The sequence below is a fragment of the Bombina bombina genome, chromosome 12 (assembly GCF_027579735.1).
Source record: "Bombina bombina isolate aBomBom1 chromosome 12, aBomBom1.pri, whole genome shotgun sequence".
Lineage (NCBI taxonomy): Eukaryota > Metazoa > Chordata > Amphibia > Anura > Bombinatoridae > Bombina > Bombina bombina.
In genome coordinates this window covers 124,097,594-124,120,885 of record NC_069510.1, presented here as the reverse complement: position 1 = coordinate 124,120,885, position 23,292 = coordinate 124,097,594, and the positions used below count along the sequence as shown (strand labels likewise).

Below are 23,292 nucleotides of genomic sequence, written 5' to 3'. Positions count from 1 at the left end.
AGGAGGCAGATACATATACAGCACGTGAGCTTATAGAGGGTAATGAGAGGAGACAATGAGACAGGAGGCAGATACATATACAGCACGTGAGCTTATAGAGAGTAATGAGGAGACAATGAGACAGGAGGCAGATACATATACAGCACGTGAGCTTATAGAGGGTAATGAGAGGAGACAATGAGACAGGAGGCAGATACATATACAGCACGTGAGCTTATAGAGGGTAATGAGGAGACAATGAGACAGGAGGCAGATACATATACAGCACGTGAGCTTATATAGAGTAATGAGAGGAGACAATGAGACAGGAGGCAGATACATATACAGCACGTGAGCTTATAGAGAGGTAATGAGAGGAGTACAATGAGACAGGAGGCAGATACATATACAGCACGTGAGCTTATAGAGGGTAATGAGAGGAGACAATGAGACAGGAGGCAGATACATATACAGCACGTGAGCTTATAGAGGGTAATGAGAGGAGACAATGAGACAGGAGGCAGATACATATACAGCACGTGAGCTTATAGAGGGTAATGAGAGGAGACAATGAGACAGGAGGCAGATAACTATACAGCACGTGAGCTTATAGAGGGTAATGAGAGGAGACAATGAGACAGGAGGCAGATACATATACAGCACGTGAGCTTATAGAGGGTAATGAGAGGAGACAATGAGACAGGAGGCAGATACATATACAGCACGTGAGCTTATAGAGGGGTAATGAGAGGTAGACAATGAGACAGGAGGCAGATACATATACAGCACGTGAGCTTATAGAGGGTAATGAGAGGAGACAATGAGACAGGAGGCAGATACATATACAGCACGTGAGCTTATAGAGGGTAATGAGAGGAGACAATGAGACAGGAGGCAGATACATATACAGCACGTGAGCTTATAGAGAGTAATGAGGAGACAACGAGACAGGAGGCAGATACATATACAGCACGTGAGCTTATAGAGGGTAATGAGAGGAGACAATGAGACAGGAGGCAGATACATATACAGCACGTGAGCTTATAGAGGGTAATGAGAGGAGACAATGAGACAGGAGGCAGATACATATACAGCACGTGAGCTTATAGAGAGTAATGAGAGGAGACAATGAGACAGGAGGCAGATACATATACAGCACATGAGCTTATAGAGAGTAATGAGAGGAGACAATGAGACAGGAGGCAGATACATATACAGCACGTGAGCTTATAGAGGGTAATGAGAGGAGACAATGAGACAGGAGGCAGATACATATACAGCACGTGAGCTTATAGAGGGTAATGAGAGGAGACAATGAGACAGGAGGCAGATACATATACAGCACGTGAGCTTATAGAGGGTAATGAGAGGAGACAATGAGACAGGAGGCAGATACATATACAGTCACGTGAGCTTATAGAGGGTAATGAGAGGAGACAATGAGACAGGAGGCAGATACATATACAGCACGTGAGCTTATAGAGGGTAATGAGAGGAGACAATGAGACAGGAGGCAGATACATATACAGCACGTGAGCTTATAGAGGGTAATGAGAGGAGACAATGAGACTGGAGGCAGATACATATACAGCACGTGAGCTTATAGAGGGTAATGAGGAGACAATGAGACAGGAGGCAGATACATATACAGCACGTGAGCTTATAGAGGGTAATGAGAGGAGACAATGAGACTGGAGGCAGATACATATACAGTACGTGAGCTTATAGAGGGTAAAGAGAGGAGACAATGAGACAGGAGGCAGATACATATACAGCACGTGAGCTTATAGAGGGTAATGAGAGGAGACAAGAGGCAGATACATATACAGTACGTGAGCTTATAGAGGGTAAAGAGAGGAGACAATGAGACAGGAGGCAGATACATATACAGCACGTGAGCTTATAGAGGGTAATGAGAGGAGACAAGAGGCAGATACATATACAGCACGTGAGCTTATAGAGGGTAGTGAGAGGAGACAATGAGACTGGAGGCAGATACATATACAGTACGTGAGCTTATAGAGGGTAAAGAGAGGAGACAATGAGACAGGAGGCAGATACATATACAGCACGTGAGCTTATAGAGAGTAATGAGAGGAGACAATGAGACAGGAGGCAGATACATATACAGCACGTGAGCTTATAGAGGGTAGTGAGAGGAGACAATGAGACAGGAGGCAGATACAGGTACAGCACGTGAGCGTATAGAGGGTAGTGAGAGGAGACAATGAGACAGGAGGCAGATACATATACAGCACGTGAGCTTATAGAGAGTAATGAGAGGAGACAATGAGACAGGAGGCAGATACATATACAGTACGTGAGCTTATAGAGGGTAATGAGAGGAGACAATGAGACAGGAGGCAGATACATATACAGTACGTGAGCTTATAGAGGGTAATGAGAGGAGACAATGAGACAGGAGGCAGATACATATACAGCACGTGAGCTTATAGAGGGTAATGAGAGGAGACAATGAGACAGGAGGCAGATACATATACAGCACGTGAGCTTATAGAGGGTAATGAGAGGAGACAATGAGACAGGAGGCAGATACATATACAGCACGTGAGCTTATAGAGGGTAAAGAGAGGAGACAATGAGACAGGAGGCAGATACATATACAGCACGTGAGCTTATAGAGGGTAATGAGAGGAGACAATGAGACAGGAGGCAGATACATATACAGCACGTGAGCTTATAGAGGGTAATGAGAGGAGACAATGAGACAGGAGGCAGATACATATACAGCACGTGAGCTTATAGAGGGTAATGAGAGGAGACAATGAGACAGGAGGCAGATACATATACAGCACGTGAGCTTATAGAGAGTAATGAGAGGAGACAATGAGACAGGAGGCAGATACATATACAGCACGTGAGCTTATAGAGGGTAAAGAGAGGAGACAATGAGACAGGAGGCAGATACATATACAGCACGTGAGCTTATAGAGGGTAATGAGAGGAGACAATGAGACAGGAGGCAGATACATATACAGCACGTGAGCTTATAGAGAGTAATGAGAGGAGACAATGAGACAGGAGGCAGATACATATACAGTACGTGAGCTTATAGAGGGTAATGAGAGGAGACAATGAGACAGGAGGCAGATACAGGTACAGCACATGAGCTTATAGAGGGTAATGAGAGGAGACAATGAGACAGGAGGCAGATACATATACAGTACGTGAGCTTATAGAGAGTAATGAGAGGAGACAATGAGACAGGAGGCAGATACATATACAGTATGTGAGCTTATAGAGAGTAATGAGAGGAGACAATGAGACAGGAGGCAGATACATATACAGTATGTGAGCTTATAGAGGGTAGTGAGAGGAGACAATGAGACAGGAGGCAGATACATATACAGCACGTGAGCTTATAGAGGGTAATGAGGAGACAATGAGACAGGAGGCAGATACATATACAGCACGTGAGCTTATAGAGAGTAATGAGAGGAGACAATGAGACAGGAGGCAGATACATATACAGCACGTGAGCTTAGAGAGGGTAATGAGAGGAGACAATGAGACAGGAGGCAGATACATATACAGCACGTGAGCTTATAGAGGGTAATGAGAGGAGACAAGAGGCAGATACATATACAGTACGTGAGCTTATAGAGGGTAAAGAGAGGAGACAATGAGACAGGAGGCAGATACATATACAGCACGTGAGCTTATAGAGAGTAATGAGAGGAGACAATGAGACAGGAGGCAGATACATATACAGTACGTCAGCTTATAGAGGGTAATGAGAGGAGACAATGAGACAGGAGGCAGATACATATACAGCACGTGAGCTTATAGAGGGTAATGAGAGGAGACAATGAGACAGGAGGCAGATACATATACAGCACGTGAGCTTATAGAGAGTAATGAGAGGAGACAATGAGACAGGAGGCAGATACATATACAGTATGTGAGCTTATAGAGAGTAATGAGAGGAGACAATGAGACAGGAGGCAGATACATATACAGCACGTGAGCTTATAGAGGGTAATGAGAGGAGACAAGAGGCAGATACATATACAGTACGTGAGCTTATAGAGGGTAAAGAGAGGAGACAATGAGACAGGAGGCAGATACATATACAGCACGTGAGCTTATAGAGAGTAATGAGAGGAGACAATGAGACAGGAGGCAGATACATATACAGCACGTGAGCTTATAGAGGGTAGTGAGAGGAGACAATGAGACAGGAGGCAGATACAGGTACAGCACGTGAGCGTATAGAGGGTAGTGAGAGGAGACAATGAGACAGGAGGCAGATACATATACAGCACATGAGCTTATAGAGAGTAATGAGGAGACAATGAGACAGGAGGCAGATACATATACAGCACGTGAGCTTATAGAGAGTAATGAGAGGAGACAATGAGACAGGAGGCAGATACATATACAGCACGTGAGCTTATAGAGGGTAAAGAGAGGAGACAATGAGACAGGAGGCAGATACATATACAGCACGTGAGCTTATAGAGGGTAATGAGAGGAGACAATGAGACAGGAGGCAGATAGATATACAGCACGTGAGCTTATAGAGGGTAATGAGAGGAGACAATGAGACAGGAGGCAGATACATATACAGCACGTGAGCTTATAGAGAGTAATGAGAGGAGACAATGAGACAGGAGGCAGATACATATACAGCACGTGAGCTTATAGAGGGTAATGAGAGGAGACAATGAGACAGGAGGCAGATACATATACAGCACGTGAGCTTATAGAGGGTAATGAGAGGAGACAATGAGACAGGAGGCAGATACATATACAGCACGTGAGCTTATAGAGGGTAATGAGAGGAGACAATGAGACAGGAGGCAGATACATATACAGCACGTGAGCTTATAGAGGGTAGTGAGAGGAGACAATGAGACAGGAGGCAGATACATATACAGCACGTGAGCTTATAGAGGGTAATGAGAGGAGACAATGAGACAGGAGGCAGATACATATACAGCACGTGAGCTTATAGAGGGTAATGAGAGGAGACAATGAGACAGGAGGCAGATACATATACAGCACGTGAGCTTATAGAGGGTAATGAGAGGAGACAATGAGACAGGAGGCAGATACATATACAGCACGTGAGCTTATAGAGAGTAATGAGAGGAGACAATGAGACAGGAGGCAGATACATATACAGCACGTGAGCTTATAGAGAGTAATGAGAGGAGACAATGAGACAGGAGGCAGATACATATACAGTACGTGAGCTTATAGAGAGTAATGAGAGGAGACAATGAGACAGGAGGCAGATACATATACAGTATGTGAGCTTATAGAGAGTAATGAGAGGAGACAATGAGACAGGAGGCAGATACATATACAGCACGTGAGCTTATAGAGAGTAATGAGAGGAGACAATGAGACAGTAGGCAGATACATATACAGCACGTGAGCTTATAGAGAGTAATGAGAGGAGACAATGAGACAGGAGGCAGATACATATACAGCACGTGAGCTTATAGAGGGTAATGAGAGGAGACAATGAGACAGGAGGCAGATACATATACAGCACGTGAGCTTATAGAGGGTAATGAGAGGAGACAATGAGACAGGAGGCAGATACATATACAGCACGTGAGCTTATAGAGGGTAATGAGAGGAGACAATGAGACAGGAGGCAGATACATATACAGCACGTGAGCTTATAGAGAGTAATGAGAGGAGACAATGAGACAGGAGGCAGATACATATACAGCACGTGAGCTTATAGAGGGTAATGAGAGGAGACAATGAGACAGGAGGCAGATACATATACAGTATGTGAGCTTATAGAGAGTAATGAGAGGAGACAATGAGACAGGAGGCAGATACATATACAGCACGTGAGCTTATAGAGGGTAAAGAGAGGAGACAATGAGACAGGAGGCAGATACATATACAGCACGTGAGCTTATAGAGGGTAATGAGAGGAGACAATGAGACAGGAGGCAGATACATATACAGCACGTGAGCTTATAGAGAGTAATGAGAGGAGACAATGAGACAGGAGGCAGATACATATACAGTACGTGAGCTTATAGAGAGTAATGAGAGGAGACAATGAGACAGGAGGCAGATACATATACAGTATGTGAGCTTATAGAGAGTAATGAGAGGAGACAATGAGACAGGAGGCAGATACATATACAGTATGTGAGCTTATAGAGAGTAATGAGGAGACAATGAGACAGGAGGCAGATACATATACAGCACGTGAGCTTATAGAGGGTAATGAGGAGACAATGAGACAGGAGGCAGATACATATACAGCACGTGAGCTTATAGAGAGTAATGAGAGGAGACAATGAGACAGGAGGCAGATACATATACAGCACGTGAGCTTATAGAGGGTAATGAGAGGAGACAATGAGACAGGAGGCAGATACATATACAGCACGTGAGCTTATAGAGGGTAATGAGAGGAGACAATGAGACAGGAGGCAGATACATATACAGTACGTGAGCTTATAGAGGGTAATGAGAGGAGACAATGAGACAGGAGGCAGATACATATACAGCACGTGAGCTTATAGAGGGTAATGAGAGGAGACAATGAGACAGGAGGCAGATACATATACAGCACGTGAGCTTATAGAGGGTAATGAGAGGAGACAATGAGACAGGAGGCAGATACATATACAGCACGTGAGCTTATAGAGGGTAATGAGAGGAGACAATGAGACAGGAGGCAGATACATATACAGCACGTGAGCTTATAGAGGGTAATGAGAGGAGACAATGAGACAGGAGGCAGATACATATACAGCATGTGAGCTTATAGAGGGTAATGAGAGGAGACAATGAGACAGGAGGCAGATACATATACAGCACGTGAGCTTATAGAGGGTAAAGAGAGGAGACAATGAGACAGGAGGCAGATACATATACAGCACGTGAGCTTATAGAGGGTAATGAGAGGAGACAATGAGACAGGAGGCAGATACATATACAGCACGTGAGCTTATAGAGAGTAATGAGAGGAGACAATGAGACAGGAGGCAGATACATATACAGTACGTGAGCTTATAGAGAGTAATGAGAGGAGACAATGAGACAGGAGGCAGATACATATACAGTATGTGAGCTTATAGAGAGTAATGAGAGGAGACAATGAGACAGGAGGCAGATACATATACAGTATGTGAGCTTATAGAGAGTAATGAGAGGAGACAATGAGACAGGAGGCAGATACATATACAGCACGTGAGCTTATAGAGAGTAATGAGGAGACAATGAGACAGGAGGCAGATACATATACAGCACGTGAGCTTATAGAGGGTAATGAGGAGACAATGAGACAGGAGGCAGATACATATACAGCACGTGAGCTTATAGAGAGTAATGAGAGGAGACAATGAGACAGGAGGCAGATACATATACAGCACGTGAGCTTATAGAGGGTAATGAGAGGAGACAATGAGACAGGAGGCAGATACATATACAGCACGTGAGCTTATAGAGGGTAATGAGAGGAGACAATGAGACAGGAGGCAGATACATATACAGCACGTGAGCTTATAGAGGGTAATGAGAGGAGACAATGAGACAGGAGGCAGATACATATACAGCACGTGAGCTTATAGAGGGTAATGAGAGGAGACAATGAGACAGGAGGCAGATACATATACAGCACGTGAGCTTATAGAGGGTAATGAGAGGAGACAATGAGACAGGAGGCAGATACAGGTACAGAGATGTGACCCAGAAGAGGATATGTGGGGGTGACGTGCAAGGTGTCATTTAGTAGCTAATATAAAAGCAAACTGTTTGCTACACTCTGACGAGCGTTCAGTACAAATGAGACATCATTGCTGCATTATGATATATAATGATCTTGGGCAAGCATGTGCACCTAACTCTATTCATCACTTGTACAGCAGTTCAGTAGCACACCTCTTTAACAATCTTTTGTATGCTCTAGTTATGTGAAGGGCCAGTGGGATCCCTTATGCTTTAGGTAGTGGAAAGCTAAGCTTGCCTTTGCAGTTCCGGTCAGAAATAGAGCAATATCATTTGCGTAGAGAGCTTATTGTGTTACAAATCACGTGATTTGCCGACGTGCTCTTATGGCCTTTGAGGAATTTGCTACAGATTTTGTGTCGCTTTACAAATCACTGGTAATAATAATAATATATATTCTTATGCATTAAAGGGACCTGACAAGTTTTATTTCACGATTCAGACAGAGCATAACATTTTATAAAAGTTTCCAGTTTAATTATCAAATGTGATGAATTCTCATGATATTTCTCCTTTGTTGAAGGGAATACCTATGTAGGTAGTGTTCACGTCTGGAGCACTACATAGTGGCAAACACTGCTGCCACCTAGTGCAAATGTATAACATTTTTACAGGTATTTGTGGAAAACTGCTTTCACATATTGCTGCAGCTATGTGCATGCTCCTGAGCGCACCTACCTGCTTTTCAATAGAAGATACAAAGTCACTTTTATAATAGAAGTAAATTGGAAACTTTTATAAAATGTTATGCTCAATTGTACACGCTATCTCCTAGTTTTTCAACTTGTGTTATATGTACCCCTGGGGTACCTGAAGCTTATTCTTTTTTTACTGAATAATATTCACGTGTTGCAGTTACTTAGAATAAACGAATGGGAAACGCTGCTCTGTCGGAATCAGGAAACATAAAGATTGAGTCCCATATACCTTTAATTTAAGAATCCACCCGGATATGGTAAATGTCTGCACATAAAATAGCACCTCACCAAAAAGGTCCGAGAGCAATAATTTACTTCCTGAAGCTGATGGGAAGCGGAGGAATCGTTGCCCATCTCTGTAACCCCAAGTGATGAGAAACTGCGTACGCAACAGTACGTGTCATCACGTGAATACAAGTAGATCGGCATATTGCAGACCTTATTGTGCAGGTGTGGGGTGCAAAGTGGATGGAAGTGAGCGCTACAAGCAGAAAGGCTAAGGTGTATACAATATAGAATAGCAATAAGGAATTTATTACAATCAGTAGTCTTGAGAAAGGCCTGGGAAAGGCCGAAACGCATCAACATACTACTGGTTCAGGATATTTTATTATATTCACATCAGGAGATTGCTGTGATCACCAATTGATTTCACTTCTTTTCACCTTTTGGATTTTTTACAATTTTTGTTTTTATTTTTTATCTATTTTGAGGTTTTTTATGGATTAATTTTCACTTCTGTTTTATGGATTAATTTTTACTTCTGTTTTGGAAATTTTGGACATTTGGACATATAACACATATACACGGAATTTATCTAAACCTTTTTTAGCACTTGTCACATTTTAGTTCCTATACTAGAGACTGTTTATTTTTCACCTTCACTTTGAAGTTATTTTTTTGGAAACACTTATACAATCATTTACACTTTGTATATTTATCTTTTATTTGTTACATTTTTGTACGCTATCTCAAAGTATTTCATCTGTATACTTCACCACGGTATGGTCCAAGCTGTGACTACTACATTGTGAACATCTAATTGCTTTTTGAATTGTTTTTTAATTGCTTTTTTAACTGTTTATATGCATATCATGGATCCATGAAGTTTTTTAATATTAAGTGTTATGTCTTTTGATTTTATCTGATTGTAATAAATTCCTTATTGCTATTCTATATCGTATACACCTTAGCCTTTCTGCTTGAAGCGCTCACTTCCATCCACTATCTACTTTGTATCCATTTAAGTCCACTAGGGGACTTTTGGAAGAGAGCTTAAGGCGTATCCATTAGAGCTCTGTTACTACACCATTGCCAGTGTGTGGTGCAGCTTAGTAACACAAGGAGATGCGTTACGGTTTATTCTGAGCATCTTTTTGTAATGACCACAAGCCGGTTCATCTCAGGTATTGCTCATCAAATGATCGCCAGTGTCTTCCGCTCATCATCCTATGATCAGGGACTTTTCTTCTCTGAAAATGACTTTCCTCACAAATCCTATAAAATCAGTTAATATATTTAGTAGGTATTTTTACCGTCTCTAGCGAGCTCTCCTTGCTACAGATATTACAGTTTTTATACCGTATTTATAGTGTCTGATTTCCATCTAGCAGAACTGGACACGCATCTGAGGACTGATCAGTACATATTATTTTTTTTTTAATCTTTTATTTATCATAATTTTTTCCATACATAAAACATATTCATAAGAAAAAATAAATAAAAAAAATAAAAACCACATTATACAAAGGGTATACCGGCCCAGCCCAGCCCTTAGAGCCAATCCTTATCCCGAAGTTACGGATCCGACTTGCCGACTTCCCTTACCTACGTTGCTCTAACACGCCAGAGGCTGTTCACCTTGGAGACCTGCTGCGGATATGGGTACGGCCCGGCGCGAGATTTACACCCTCTCCCCCGGATTTTCAAGGGCCACCGAGAGCTCGCCGGACGCCGCCGGAACCGCAACGCTTTCCAAGGCGCGGGCCCTCTCTCGGGGTGAACCCGTTCCAGGGCGCCCTGCCCTTCACAAAGAAAAGAGAACTCTCCCCGGGGCTCCCGACGGCTTCTCCGGGATCGGTCGCATCGCCGCACTGGGCGCCGCCGAGGGCGCCCGTCTCCGCCGCTCCGGGTTCGGGGATCTGAACCACAGTACAAAAAATACATTTTGAGGAGACGCAGCTCCCATCATATCAGTAATTTTAAAGGAAACACAGTTCCTAATTTACACATAAAACTGAAATAAATGGTTCTGTTGCAAAATTCAACTCATATATCTATATCACCAATATTACTCTTAATTGGATAAATGAGATATTTTTTCTTTATTCCCGACTGTATTTAGACAGATATCAACCCTGATCCAGGATATTACTTAAAGCTCTCGGAAAAAAAAAAAATTGGACAAGAAAAAGTAAAGAAAGATGAAAGGTGGAATCCCCCAACGAGCATAGCTTATACCTCTCTATATAAGGAGATCCATTCTGGCGGGAAATAATTTAACAAGGCTAGCTCTGCAAAAGCGTCTGAACTCAGATACGGGGACAAGATTTGTTTTTGAATGGCACAAGAATAGGATTTAATTATTAGTAACCAGCCATTTAGAAATTTCTTTATTTTTTTTTTTACGAGGCTGTCTGTAGATGGTAAGATTAAAAAACAATCAAACCTTGAATTTCCTTAAGTAAGATGGTAAGATTCAAAAACAATCTAACCTTGAAGTTCCTTAAGTATCATAGGGAAAGAAGGGGCCTTATTGGTTTTCCAATTTTTAAATATCAAATGTCGTACAATCATAATAATAGTATTTACCATATTGGCATATAAGGTTGGACTCAAATGTTGAGTATATAAAAAGAAAATGGATTCTAACGTAAACCTAAATGGGGAATTAAATAGGTTGGAGACCCAGAACCCAACTTTTTGCCAGAGTTGAGCGATCTTAGGACAGTACCAGATCATGTGACACAAATCTGCTGACAACAATCTACAGCAAGGACATTCTGGGGCCGTAGTTGGAAACATTTTATACATTCTATAAGGAGAAATGTACTGATCAGTATAAATTAATATAATACACAACTAGTCACCCTGAGAGCCTTATCAGAAATACCAAGTCTGTTATCCATCACATCCGTGTGCACAGCTTGCACTTTTTAGTGATAATGGGACAATTCTAGCGCACACATGAAACATGTTACACATGTGAGCTATACAAGCTAAAGGCAGATTAAACTAAAGTAGTTTGTAGTATTATTAAAGAGTAGCCTTGTTTGGAAAAAGTTAATTCCTGTAAGTTTGACCCTCGCAGAAAGTGCATGTTTGTGCACAACACATCCCTAGGGACTGCCTGCTCACTGGCTGTTACAAAAACTATACAAAAATCTCATTTTAGATGCAGCAAATGAAAGTAAGTCTTAAAGTTGTCGATCCCACTTGCTGATTCTTCTAATTAAAGGGACAGTCTACACCAGAATTATAATTGCTTATAAAGATAGATAATCCCTTTTATTACCCATTCCCCAGTTTTGCATAAGCAACACAGTTATATTAATACACTTTTTACCACTGTGATTACCTTGTATCTAAACCTCTGCAGACGGCCCCTTATCTCAGTTATATTAATGTACTTTTTACCACTGTGATTACCTTGTATTTAAGCCTCTGCAGACTGCCCCTTATCTCAGTTATATTAATATACTTTTTACCTCTCTGATTACCCTGTATCTAAGCCTCTGCAGACTGCCTCCTTATCTCAGTTATATTAATATACTTTCTACCTCTGTGATTACCTTGTATCTAACCCTCTGCAGACTGCCTCCTTATCTCAGTTATATTAATATACTTTTTACCACTGTGATTACCTTGTATCTAAACCTCTGCAGACGGCCCCTTATCTCAGTTATATTAATGTACTTTTTACCACTGTGATTACCTTGTATTTAAGCCTCTGCAGACTGCCCCTTATCTCAGTTATATTAATATACTTTTTACCTCTCTGATTAACCTGTATCTAAGCCTCTGCAGACTGCTCCTTATCTCAGTTATATTAATATACATTTTACCTCTGTGATTACCTTGTATCTAACCCTCTGCAGACTGCCTCCTTATCTCAGTTATATTAATATACTTTTTACCTCTGTGATTACCTTGTATCTAAGCCTCTGCAGCGTGCTCCTTATCTCAGTTATATTAATATACTTTTTACCTCTGTGATTACCTTGTATCTAAGCCTCTGCAGACTGCTCCTTATCTCAGTTATATTAATACACTTTTTACCTCTGTGATTACCTTGTATCTAAGCCTCTGCAGACTGCTCCTTATCTCAGTTATATTAATATACTTTTTACTTCTGTGATTACCCTGTATCTAAGCCTCTGCAGACTGCCCCCTTATATCAGATCTTTTGACAGACTTTCATTTTAGCCAATCAGTGCTGGCACCTAGGTAACTCTACGTGTGTAAGCACAATGTTATCTATATGACACACATGAACAAATGCCCTCTAGCTGTGAAAACTGTCAAAATGCATTCAGATAAGAGGCGGCCTTCAAGTTCTAAGAAATTAGCATATCAACCTCCTAGGTTTAGCTTTCAACTAAGAATGTCAAGAGAACAAAACAAAATTGGTGATAAAAGTAAATTGGAAAGTTGTTTAAAATGGCATTCCCTATCTGAATCATTAAAGGTTATTTTGTACTAGACTGTCCCTTTAAGGGGACTTGAATGTCAAAAGTAAACTGTCATGGATCAGATATAGTGTGCACTTTTACTTTGTTTTTTTAGTATCCTTTGTTGAAAAGTATTCCTAGGTAGGTTCAGGAGCAGAAATGAACTTATTGGAGTTAGCTACTGACACGTCTTGTCATTGCCTCACTGGATGTGTTCCCAGTAGTTCATTGCTGCCTTGGGACTTTGCATGGGTTAAACACATAGTTAGAACATTTCGTCATTGCACATATGCATGGAAATAACACATTAGAGCCTTTCCCTTTTGAACAATCATGTCCCTTTAATATCAGTACTCATCTGATTTACACCTCCAGGAATACAGTGAGACCAGTTTACAATGCAAGGATAAGTATTCTCTAATAGGGAGAGAGGAATAAGTTGTTTGCATTATTATGATATGAGAGGAGGGCACATGCCTCACAATGTTTTATTTCTCATGACAGATGAAGACCGGCCCCTTTGCAGAACACTCCAACCAGCTGTGGAACATCAGTGCTGTCCCTTCCTGGTCCAAAGTAAACCAAGGTCTCATCCGCATGTACAAGGCAGAGGTGAGGCATCCGCTGGGGCTCTGGCGCTCCCCCAGAAAAATACAACATACAATATAAATATATATTAATATCATTTAGGTATCCGTTCGCTGTCAGTCACACGGGGAAGCTGTCTCACTCTCCATAAAGGTTACACGTGACTGTAGGACAGTGGGTTACAAATGCTGACTTTGAGAATATTACTCCAGTAGGTATTAGAATCTCAGACACAGAGAGGTGTTCTATGGGCAAGCGCTTTGTGTTGCAGCATAAGAACCAACACCAGATTTATCCAGCCAGGCTTTATGGTCAGCATGTGGGATACTAGTTCCTTTGTTACTTAAGGGTTAAAGCTGTTGATCCTAAGGCTCAGGGGCCACAGTAGACCCCTGGTCTCCATTCTACACCACTATTACCCCTCCCCATTTACTACACAGAGTTGTGGAATTCCTGCGTATGCATTATATATGTATCTGCTCCCCTGCCTGGCACTTATCTATAGGACACATTTTTCAATTAAAGCCGTTTTATAAATAAGAATAAAATGTCTAAATGTGTTTATAGTGAGAAGAAGCAAAACCCCGGGACTTTTCAGCACTGGCTCACTGCAGTAGCAAACTACAGGATAGTACGATGTGGCCCCTTATTTCAAATGGTTAAAGTGCTGTTTTAGCTTCTATTCCTACAGTTTAACCACTTCTAGGGCAGGGATCTCTATAGCGAGGTTAAAAGTTCCCAGAGCACTGAATCAGCCCTTCCTCCTCCTCCTCTCCCCCTCTGCCGGCTTCACATCCTGTTGCAGTTCCACCCACATACCTCTGTAATCTGGGAGGTGTCTTTTGGAAGAGTGAGCTGTCTCCTTCCTGCACCCAGGCTCTGCTGCCCTGTCTGTGCCTCACTAGCAGCCAGGTGCTGGGAGCACGTTAACCCCTTCACAGCCAGAGGGGCGGCTCTTTGCAAAATTGTTACAGCACTGAGATAGTTACACATTTAAAAAGAAAGACAATAGGTTGCATTATTGTGAGTTATCTGTGTGTCTATGTCTATAAAATCCTACATGCTGCAACGGTACTAGTGTGTGATTGAGATAATTATATATATATGTGTGTATTGTCTATATAGATATATAAAATAATTATATATATGTGTGTACTGTCTATATAGATAAATACAATAATTATATATATATATGTGTGTATTGTCTATATAGATAAATACAATCATTATATATATGTGTGTATTGTCTATATAGATAAATACAATAATTATATATATGTGTGTACTGTCTATATAGATAAATACAATCATTATATATATGTGTGTATTGTCTATATAGATAAATGCAATCATTATATATATGTGTGTACTGTCTATATAGATAAATACAATCATTATATATATGTGTGTACTGTCTATATAGATAAATACAATAATTATATATATGTGTGTACTGTCTATATAGATAAATACAATAATTATATATATGTGTGTATTGTCTATATAGATAAATACAATAATTATATATATGTGTGTATTGTCTATATAGATAAATACAATAATTATATATATGTGTGTATTGTCTATATAGATAAATACAATAATTATATATATGTGTGTACTGTCTATATAGATAAATACAATAATTATATATATGTGTGTATTGTCTATATAGATAAATACAATAATTATATATATGTGTGTATTGTCTATATAGATAAATACAATAATTATATATATGTGTGTACTGTCTATATAGATAAATACAATAATTATATATATGTGTGTATTGTCTATATAGATAAATACAATAATTATATATATGTGTGTACTGTCTATATAGATAAATACAATAATTATATATATGTGTGTATTGTCTATATAGATAAATACAATAATTATATATATGTGTGTATTGTCTATATAGATAAATATAATCATTATATATATATATATATATGTGTGTGTATTGTCTATATAGATAAATACAATCATTATATATATGTGTGTATTGTCTATATAGATAAATACAATAATTATATATATGTGTGTATTGTCTATATAGATAAATACAATCATTATATATATGTGTGTATTGTCTATATAGATAAATACAATAATTATATATATGTGTGTATTGTCTATATAGATAAATACAATAATTATATATATGTGTGTATTGTCTATATAGATAAATACAATAATTATATATGTGTGTATTGTCTATATAGATAAATACAATCATTATATATATGTGTGTACTGTCTATATAGATAAATACAATCATTATATATATGTGTGTACTGTCTATATAGATACATACAATAATTATATATATGTGTGTATTGTCTATATAGATAAATACAATAATTATATATATGTGTGTATTGTCTATATAGATAAATACAATAATTATATATATATGTGTATTGTCTATATAGATAAATGCAATAATTATATATATGTGTGTACTGTCTATATAGATAAATACAATCATTATATATATGTGTGTATTGTCTATATAGATAAATATAATCATTATATATATGTGTGTATTGTCTATATAGATAAATACAATCATTATATATATGTGTGTATTGTCTATATAGATAAATACAATCATTATATATATGTGTGTACTGTCTATATAGATAAATACAATAATTATATATATGTGTGTACTGTCTATATAGATAAATACAATAATTATATATATGTGTGTATTGTCTATATAGATAAATACAATCATTATATATATGTGTGTATTGTCTATATAGATAAATACAATAATTATATATATGTGTGTATTGTCTATATAGATAAATACAATCATTATATATATGTGTGTATTGTCTATATAGATAAATATAATCATTATATATATGTGTGTATTGTCTATATAGATAAGTACAATAATTATATATATGTGTGTACTGTCTATATAGATAAATACAATAATTATATATATATATGTGTGTATTGTCTATATAGATAAATACAATAATTATATATATGTGTGTATTGTCTATATAGATAAATACAATAATTATATATATGTGTGTATTGTCTATATAGATAAATGCAATAATTATATATATATGTGTGTACTGTCTATATAGATAAATACAATAATTATATATATGTGTGTATTGTCTATATAGATAAATACAATAATTATATATATATATATATGTGTATTGTCTATATAGATAAATACAATCATTATATATATGTGTGTATTGTCTATATAGATAAATATAATCATTATATATATATTTATATGTGTATTGTCTATATAGATAAATACAATAATTATATATATATGTGTATTGTCTATATAGATAAATACAATAATTATATATATGTGTGTACTGTCTATATAGATAAATACAATAATTATATATATATATATATATATGTGTATTGTCTATATAGATAAATACAATCATTATATATATGTGTGTATTGTCTATATAGATAAATATAATCATTATATATATATATGTGTATTGTCTATATAGATAAATACAATAATTATATATGTGTGTGTATTGTCTATATAGATAAATATAATCATTATATATATATTTATATGTGTATTGTCTATATAGATAAATACAATCATTATATATATGTGTGTATTGTCTATATAGATAAATACAATAATTATATATATGTGTGTACTGTCTATATAGATAAATACAATAATTATATATATGTGTGTATTGTCTATATAGATAAATACAATAATTATATATATATGTGTATTGTCTATATAGATAAATACAATCATTATATATATGTGTGTATTGTCTATATAGATAAATACAATAATTATATATATGTGTGTACTGTCTATATAGATAAATACAATAATTATATATATGTGTGTACTGTCTATATAGATAAATACAATAATTATATATGTGTGTATTGTCTATATAGATAAATACAATCATTATATATATGTGTGTATTGTCTATATAGATAAGTACAATAATTATATATATGTGTGTACTGTCTATATAGATAAATACAATAATTATATATGTGTGTATTGTCTATATAGATAAATACAATAATTATATATATGTGTGTATTGTCTATATAGATAAATACAATCATTTTATATATATGTGTGTATTGTCTATATAGATAAATACAATCATTATATATGTGTGTATTGTCTATATAGATAAATACAATCATTATATATATGTGTGTATTGTCTATATAGATAAATACAATAATTATATATGTGTGTATTGTCTATATAGATAAATACAATCATTATATATATGTGTGTATTGTCTATATAGATAAATACAATAATTATATATGTGTGTATTGTCTATATAGATAAATACAATAATTATATATATGTGTGTATTGTCTATATAGATAAATACAATCATTTTATATATATGTGTGTATTGTCTATATAGATAAATACAATCATTATATATATGTGTGTATTGTCTATATAGATAAATACAATCATTATATATATGTGTGTATTGTCTATATAGATAAATACAATAATTATATATATGTGTGTATTGTCTATATAGATAAATACAATAATTATATATGTGTGTATTGTCTATATAGATAAATACAATCATTATATATATGTGTGTATTGTCTATATAGATAAATACAATCATTATATATATGTGTGTATTGTCTATATAGATAAATACAATCATTATATATATGTGTGTATTGTCTATATAGATAAATACAATAATTATATATATGTGTGTATTGTCTATATAGATAAATACAATCATTATATATATGTGTGTATTGTCTATATAGATAAATACAATCATTATATATATATGTGTATTGTCTATATAGATAAATGCAATAATTATATATATGTGTGTGTATTGTCTATATAGATAAATACAATCATTATATATATGTGTGTACTGTCTATATAGATAAATACAATAATTATATATATGTGTGTACTGTCTATATAGATAAATACAATAATTATATATATGTGTGTACTGTCTATATAGATAAATACAATAATTATATATATATGTGTGTATTGTCTATATAGATAAATACAATAATTATATATATGTGTGTACTGTCTATATAGATAAATACAATAATTATATATATATATGTGTGTACTGTCTATATAGATAAATACAATAATTATATATATATGTGTGTATTGTCTATATAGATAAATACAATAATTATATATATGTGTGTATTGTCTATATAGATAAATACAATAATTATATATATGTGTGTATTGTCTATATAGATAAATACAATCATTATATATATGTGTTTATTGTCTATATAGATAAATACAATCATTATATATATGTGTGTATTGTCTATATAAATACAATCATTATATATATGTGTGTATTGTCTATATAAATACAATCATTATATATATGTGTGTATTGTCTATATAGATAAATACAATCATTATATATATGTGTGTATTGTCTATATAGATAAATACAATCATTATATATATGTGTGTATTGTCTATATAGATAAATACAATCATTATATATATGTGTGTATTGTCTATATAGATAAATACAATCATTATTTATATATATATATATATATATATATATATATATATATGTGTGTATTGTCTATATAGATAAATATAATCATTATATATATGTGTGTATTGTCTATATAGATAAATACAATTATATATATATGTGTGTGTATTGTCTATATAGATAAATATAATCATTATATATATGTGTGTATTGTCTATATAGATAAATACAATAATTATATATGTGTGTATTGTCTATATAGATAAATACAATCATTATATATATGTGTGTATTGTCTATATAGATAAATACAATCATTATATATATGTGTGTATTGTCTATATAGATAAATACAATCATTATATATATGTGTGTATTGTCTATATAGATAAATACAATCATTATATATATATATATATATATATATATATATATATATATATATATATATATATGTGTGTATTGTCTATATAGATAAATATAATCATTATATATATGTGTGTATTGTCTATATAGATAAATACAATTATATATATATGTGTGTGTATTGTCTATATAGATAAATATAATCATTATATATATGTGTGTATTGTCTATATAGATAAATTCAATCATTATATATATCTGTGTATTGTCTATATAGATAAATACAATAATTATATATATGTGTGTATTGTCTATATAGTTAAATACAATAATTATATATATGTGTATTGTCTATATAGATAAATACAATCATTATATATATATATATATATATATATATGTGTATTGTCTATATAGATAAATACAATCATATATATGTGTGTATTGTCTATATAGATAAATACAATTATATATATATATGTGTATTGTCTATATAGATAAATACAATCATTATATATATGTGTGTATTGTCTATATAGATAAATACAATCATTATATATATGTGTGTATTGTCTATATAGATAAATACAATCATTATATATATGTGTGTATTGTCTATATAGATAAATACAATCATTATATATATGTGTGTATTGTCTATATAGATAAATACAATCATTATATATATGTGTGTATTGTCTATATAGATAAATACAATTATATATATATGTGTGTATTGTCTATATAGATAAATACAATTATATATATATATGTGTATTGTCTATATAGATAAATACAATCATTATATATATATATGTGTGTATTGTCTATATAGATAAATACAATCATTATATATATGTGTGTATTGTCTATATAGATAAATATAATCATTATATATATGTGTGTATTGTCTATATAGATAAATACAATCATTATATATATGTGTGTATTGTCTATATAGATAAATATAATCATTATATATATATATCTGTGTATTGTCTATTTAGATAAATACAATCATTATATATATATGTGTATATTGTCTATATAGATAAATAAAATAATTATACATTTCCACTAGTCTCAGACTAGGAATACAGGGAGTGCAGAATTATTAGGCAAATTAGTATTTTGACCACATCATCCTCTTTATGCATGTTGTCTTACTCCAAGCTGTATAGGCTCGAAAGCCTACTACCAATTAAGCATATTAGGTGATGTGCATCTCTGTAATGAGAAGGGGTGTGGTCTAATGACATCAACACCCTATATCAGGTGTGCATAATTATTAGGCAACTTCCTTTCCTTTGGCAAAATGGGTCAAAAGAAGGACTTGACAGGCTCAGAAAAGTCAAAAATAGTGAGATATCTTGCAGAGGGATGCAGCACTCTTAAAATTGCAAAGTTTCTGAAGCGTGATCATCGAACAATCAAGCGTTTCATTCAAAATAGTCAACAGGGTCGCAAGAAGCGTGTGGAAAAACCAAGGCGCAAAATAACTGCCCATGAACTGAGAAAAGTCAAGCGTGCAGCTGCCAAGATGCCACTTGCCACCAGTTTGGCCATATTTCAGAGCTGCAACATCACTGGAGTGCCCAAAAGCACAAGGTGTGCAATACTCAGAGACATGGCCAAGGTAAGAAAGGCTGAAAGACGACCACCACTGAACAAGACACACAAGCTGAAACGTCAAGACTGGGCCAAGAAATATCTCAAGACTGATTTTTCTAAGGTTTTATGGACTGATGAAATGAGAGTGAGTCTTGATGGGCCAGATGGATGGGCCCGTGGCTGGATTGGTAAAGGGCAGAGAGCTCCAGTCCGACTCAGACGCCAGCAAGGTGGAGGTGGAGTACTGGTTTGGGCTGGTATCATCAAAGATGAGCTTGTGGGGCCTTTTCGGGTTGAGGATGGAGTCAAGCTCAACTCCCAGTCCTACTGCCAGTTTCTGGAAGACACCTTCTTCAAGCAGTGGTACAGGAAGAAGTCTGCATCCTTCAAGAAAAACATGATTTTCATGCAGGACAATGCTCCATCACACGCGTCCAAGTACTCCACAGCGTGGCTGGCAAGAAAGGGTATAAAAGAAGAAAATCTAATGACATGGCCTCCTTGTTCACCTGATCTGAACCCCATTGAGAACCTGTGGTCCATCATCAAATGTGAGCTTTACAAGGAGGGAAAACAGTACACCTCTCTGAACAGTGTCTGGGAGGCTGTGGTTGCTGCTGCACGCAATGTTGATGGTGAACAGATCAAAACACTGACAGAATCCATGGATGGCAGGCTTTTGAGTGTCCTTGCAAAGAAAGGTGGCTATATTGGTCACTGATTTGTTTTTGAATGTCAGAAATGTATATTTGTGAATGTTGAGATGTTATATTGGTTTCACTGGTAAAAATAAATAATTGAAATGGGTATATATTTGTTTTTTGTTAAGTTGCCTAATAATTATGCACAGTAATAGTCACCTGCACACACAGATATCCCCCTAAAATAGCTAAAACTAAAAACAAACTAAAAACTACTTCCAAAACTATTCAGCTTTGATATTAATGAGTTTTTTGGGTTCATTGAGAACATGGTTGTTGTTCAATAATAAAATTAATCCTCAAAAATACAACTTGCCTAATAATTCTGCACTCCCTGTAATTCAGTAAAACATTAGCCTTCTTCCTGTGTTAAACATTGGTTAGACTGGTATTATATATATATATATATATATATATATATATATATATATATATATATATATATAATGTGTGTGCGTGTATGTATATTATTATTTATTTGTATAGTGCCGCCAAATTCCGTAGGGCTGGGTACAATGATAGGGGTATACAATGACAAGGATTTGTGATAAAATACAAAACATAACAAAACTAAACAAATCTAGTACAGGAGGAAGAGGGCCCTGCTCCGGAGAGCTCACAGTCTACAGGTTGAGAGTGCAGAGACATAAGGTTGGGGTACCTTGTCACATCTGTTGTAGTTGCAGCTCAGAGTCAGGCAGTTCATGTATTAATTTGGTTAGGATGAGAGATGGAAAGATGGTAAGCCTCTCTGAATAGGTGAGTTTTCAAGGAGCGTCTGAAGCTATACAAGGTTGGAGACAGTCTTATGGAGCGGGGTAGAGAGTTCCAGAGGACAGGAGCAGCACGTGAGAAGTCTTCGAAACGGGAGCGAGACGTAGAGATAACAGGAGTGTAGAGACGTAGGTCAGAGGTTGATCGAAGAGGACGGGATGGGGAATATTTCACGATGAGAGAGGAAATATAGTTGGGAGTTAGACTGTTGAGTGCTTTGTAAGTTAGGGTTAATACTTTAAATTGTATTCTGGAGTTATGGGGAGCCAGTGTAGAGACTGGCAGAGAGGAGCAGCTGATGTAGATCGGCAACTTAGGTGGATGAGTCTAGCAGAAGCATTCATAATAGATTGGAGGGCGGAGAGGCAGTGTTTTGGAAGGCCTTTTAGAAGTAGATTGCAATAATCAATGCATGACAAAATGAGGGAATGAATAAGTATTTTTGTAGTTTTTTGAGTAAGGAAGGGACGAATTCTGCAAATGTTGCGTAGGTGTGAACGGCAGGATTTGGTAAGCGCTTGTATATGTTGGTTGAATGTGAGCTCTGAGTCTAGTATAACCTCAAGACAGTGGACCAGGGATGAGGTGTTAAGAATAGAGTCTCCAACCGTCAGAG

At 35.7% G+C, this 23,292-nt stretch overlaps 1 protein-coding gene across 1 annotated transcript in view; it reads left to right on the top strand.

Moving 5' to 3' along the window:
* The window catches only part of PTPA (protein phosphatase 2 phosphatase activator), a 246,423-nt gene that overhangs the window by 181,370 nt on the left and 41,761 nt on the right, over positions 1-23,292 (top strand). Inside the window, exon 9 of the mRNA XM_053695737.1 lies at positions 13,583-13,690. Within this exon, the coding sequence (XP_053551712.1) occupies positions 13,583-13,690 (108 nt within the window). The remainder of the gene's footprint in view (positions 1-13,582; positions 13,691-23,292) is intronic.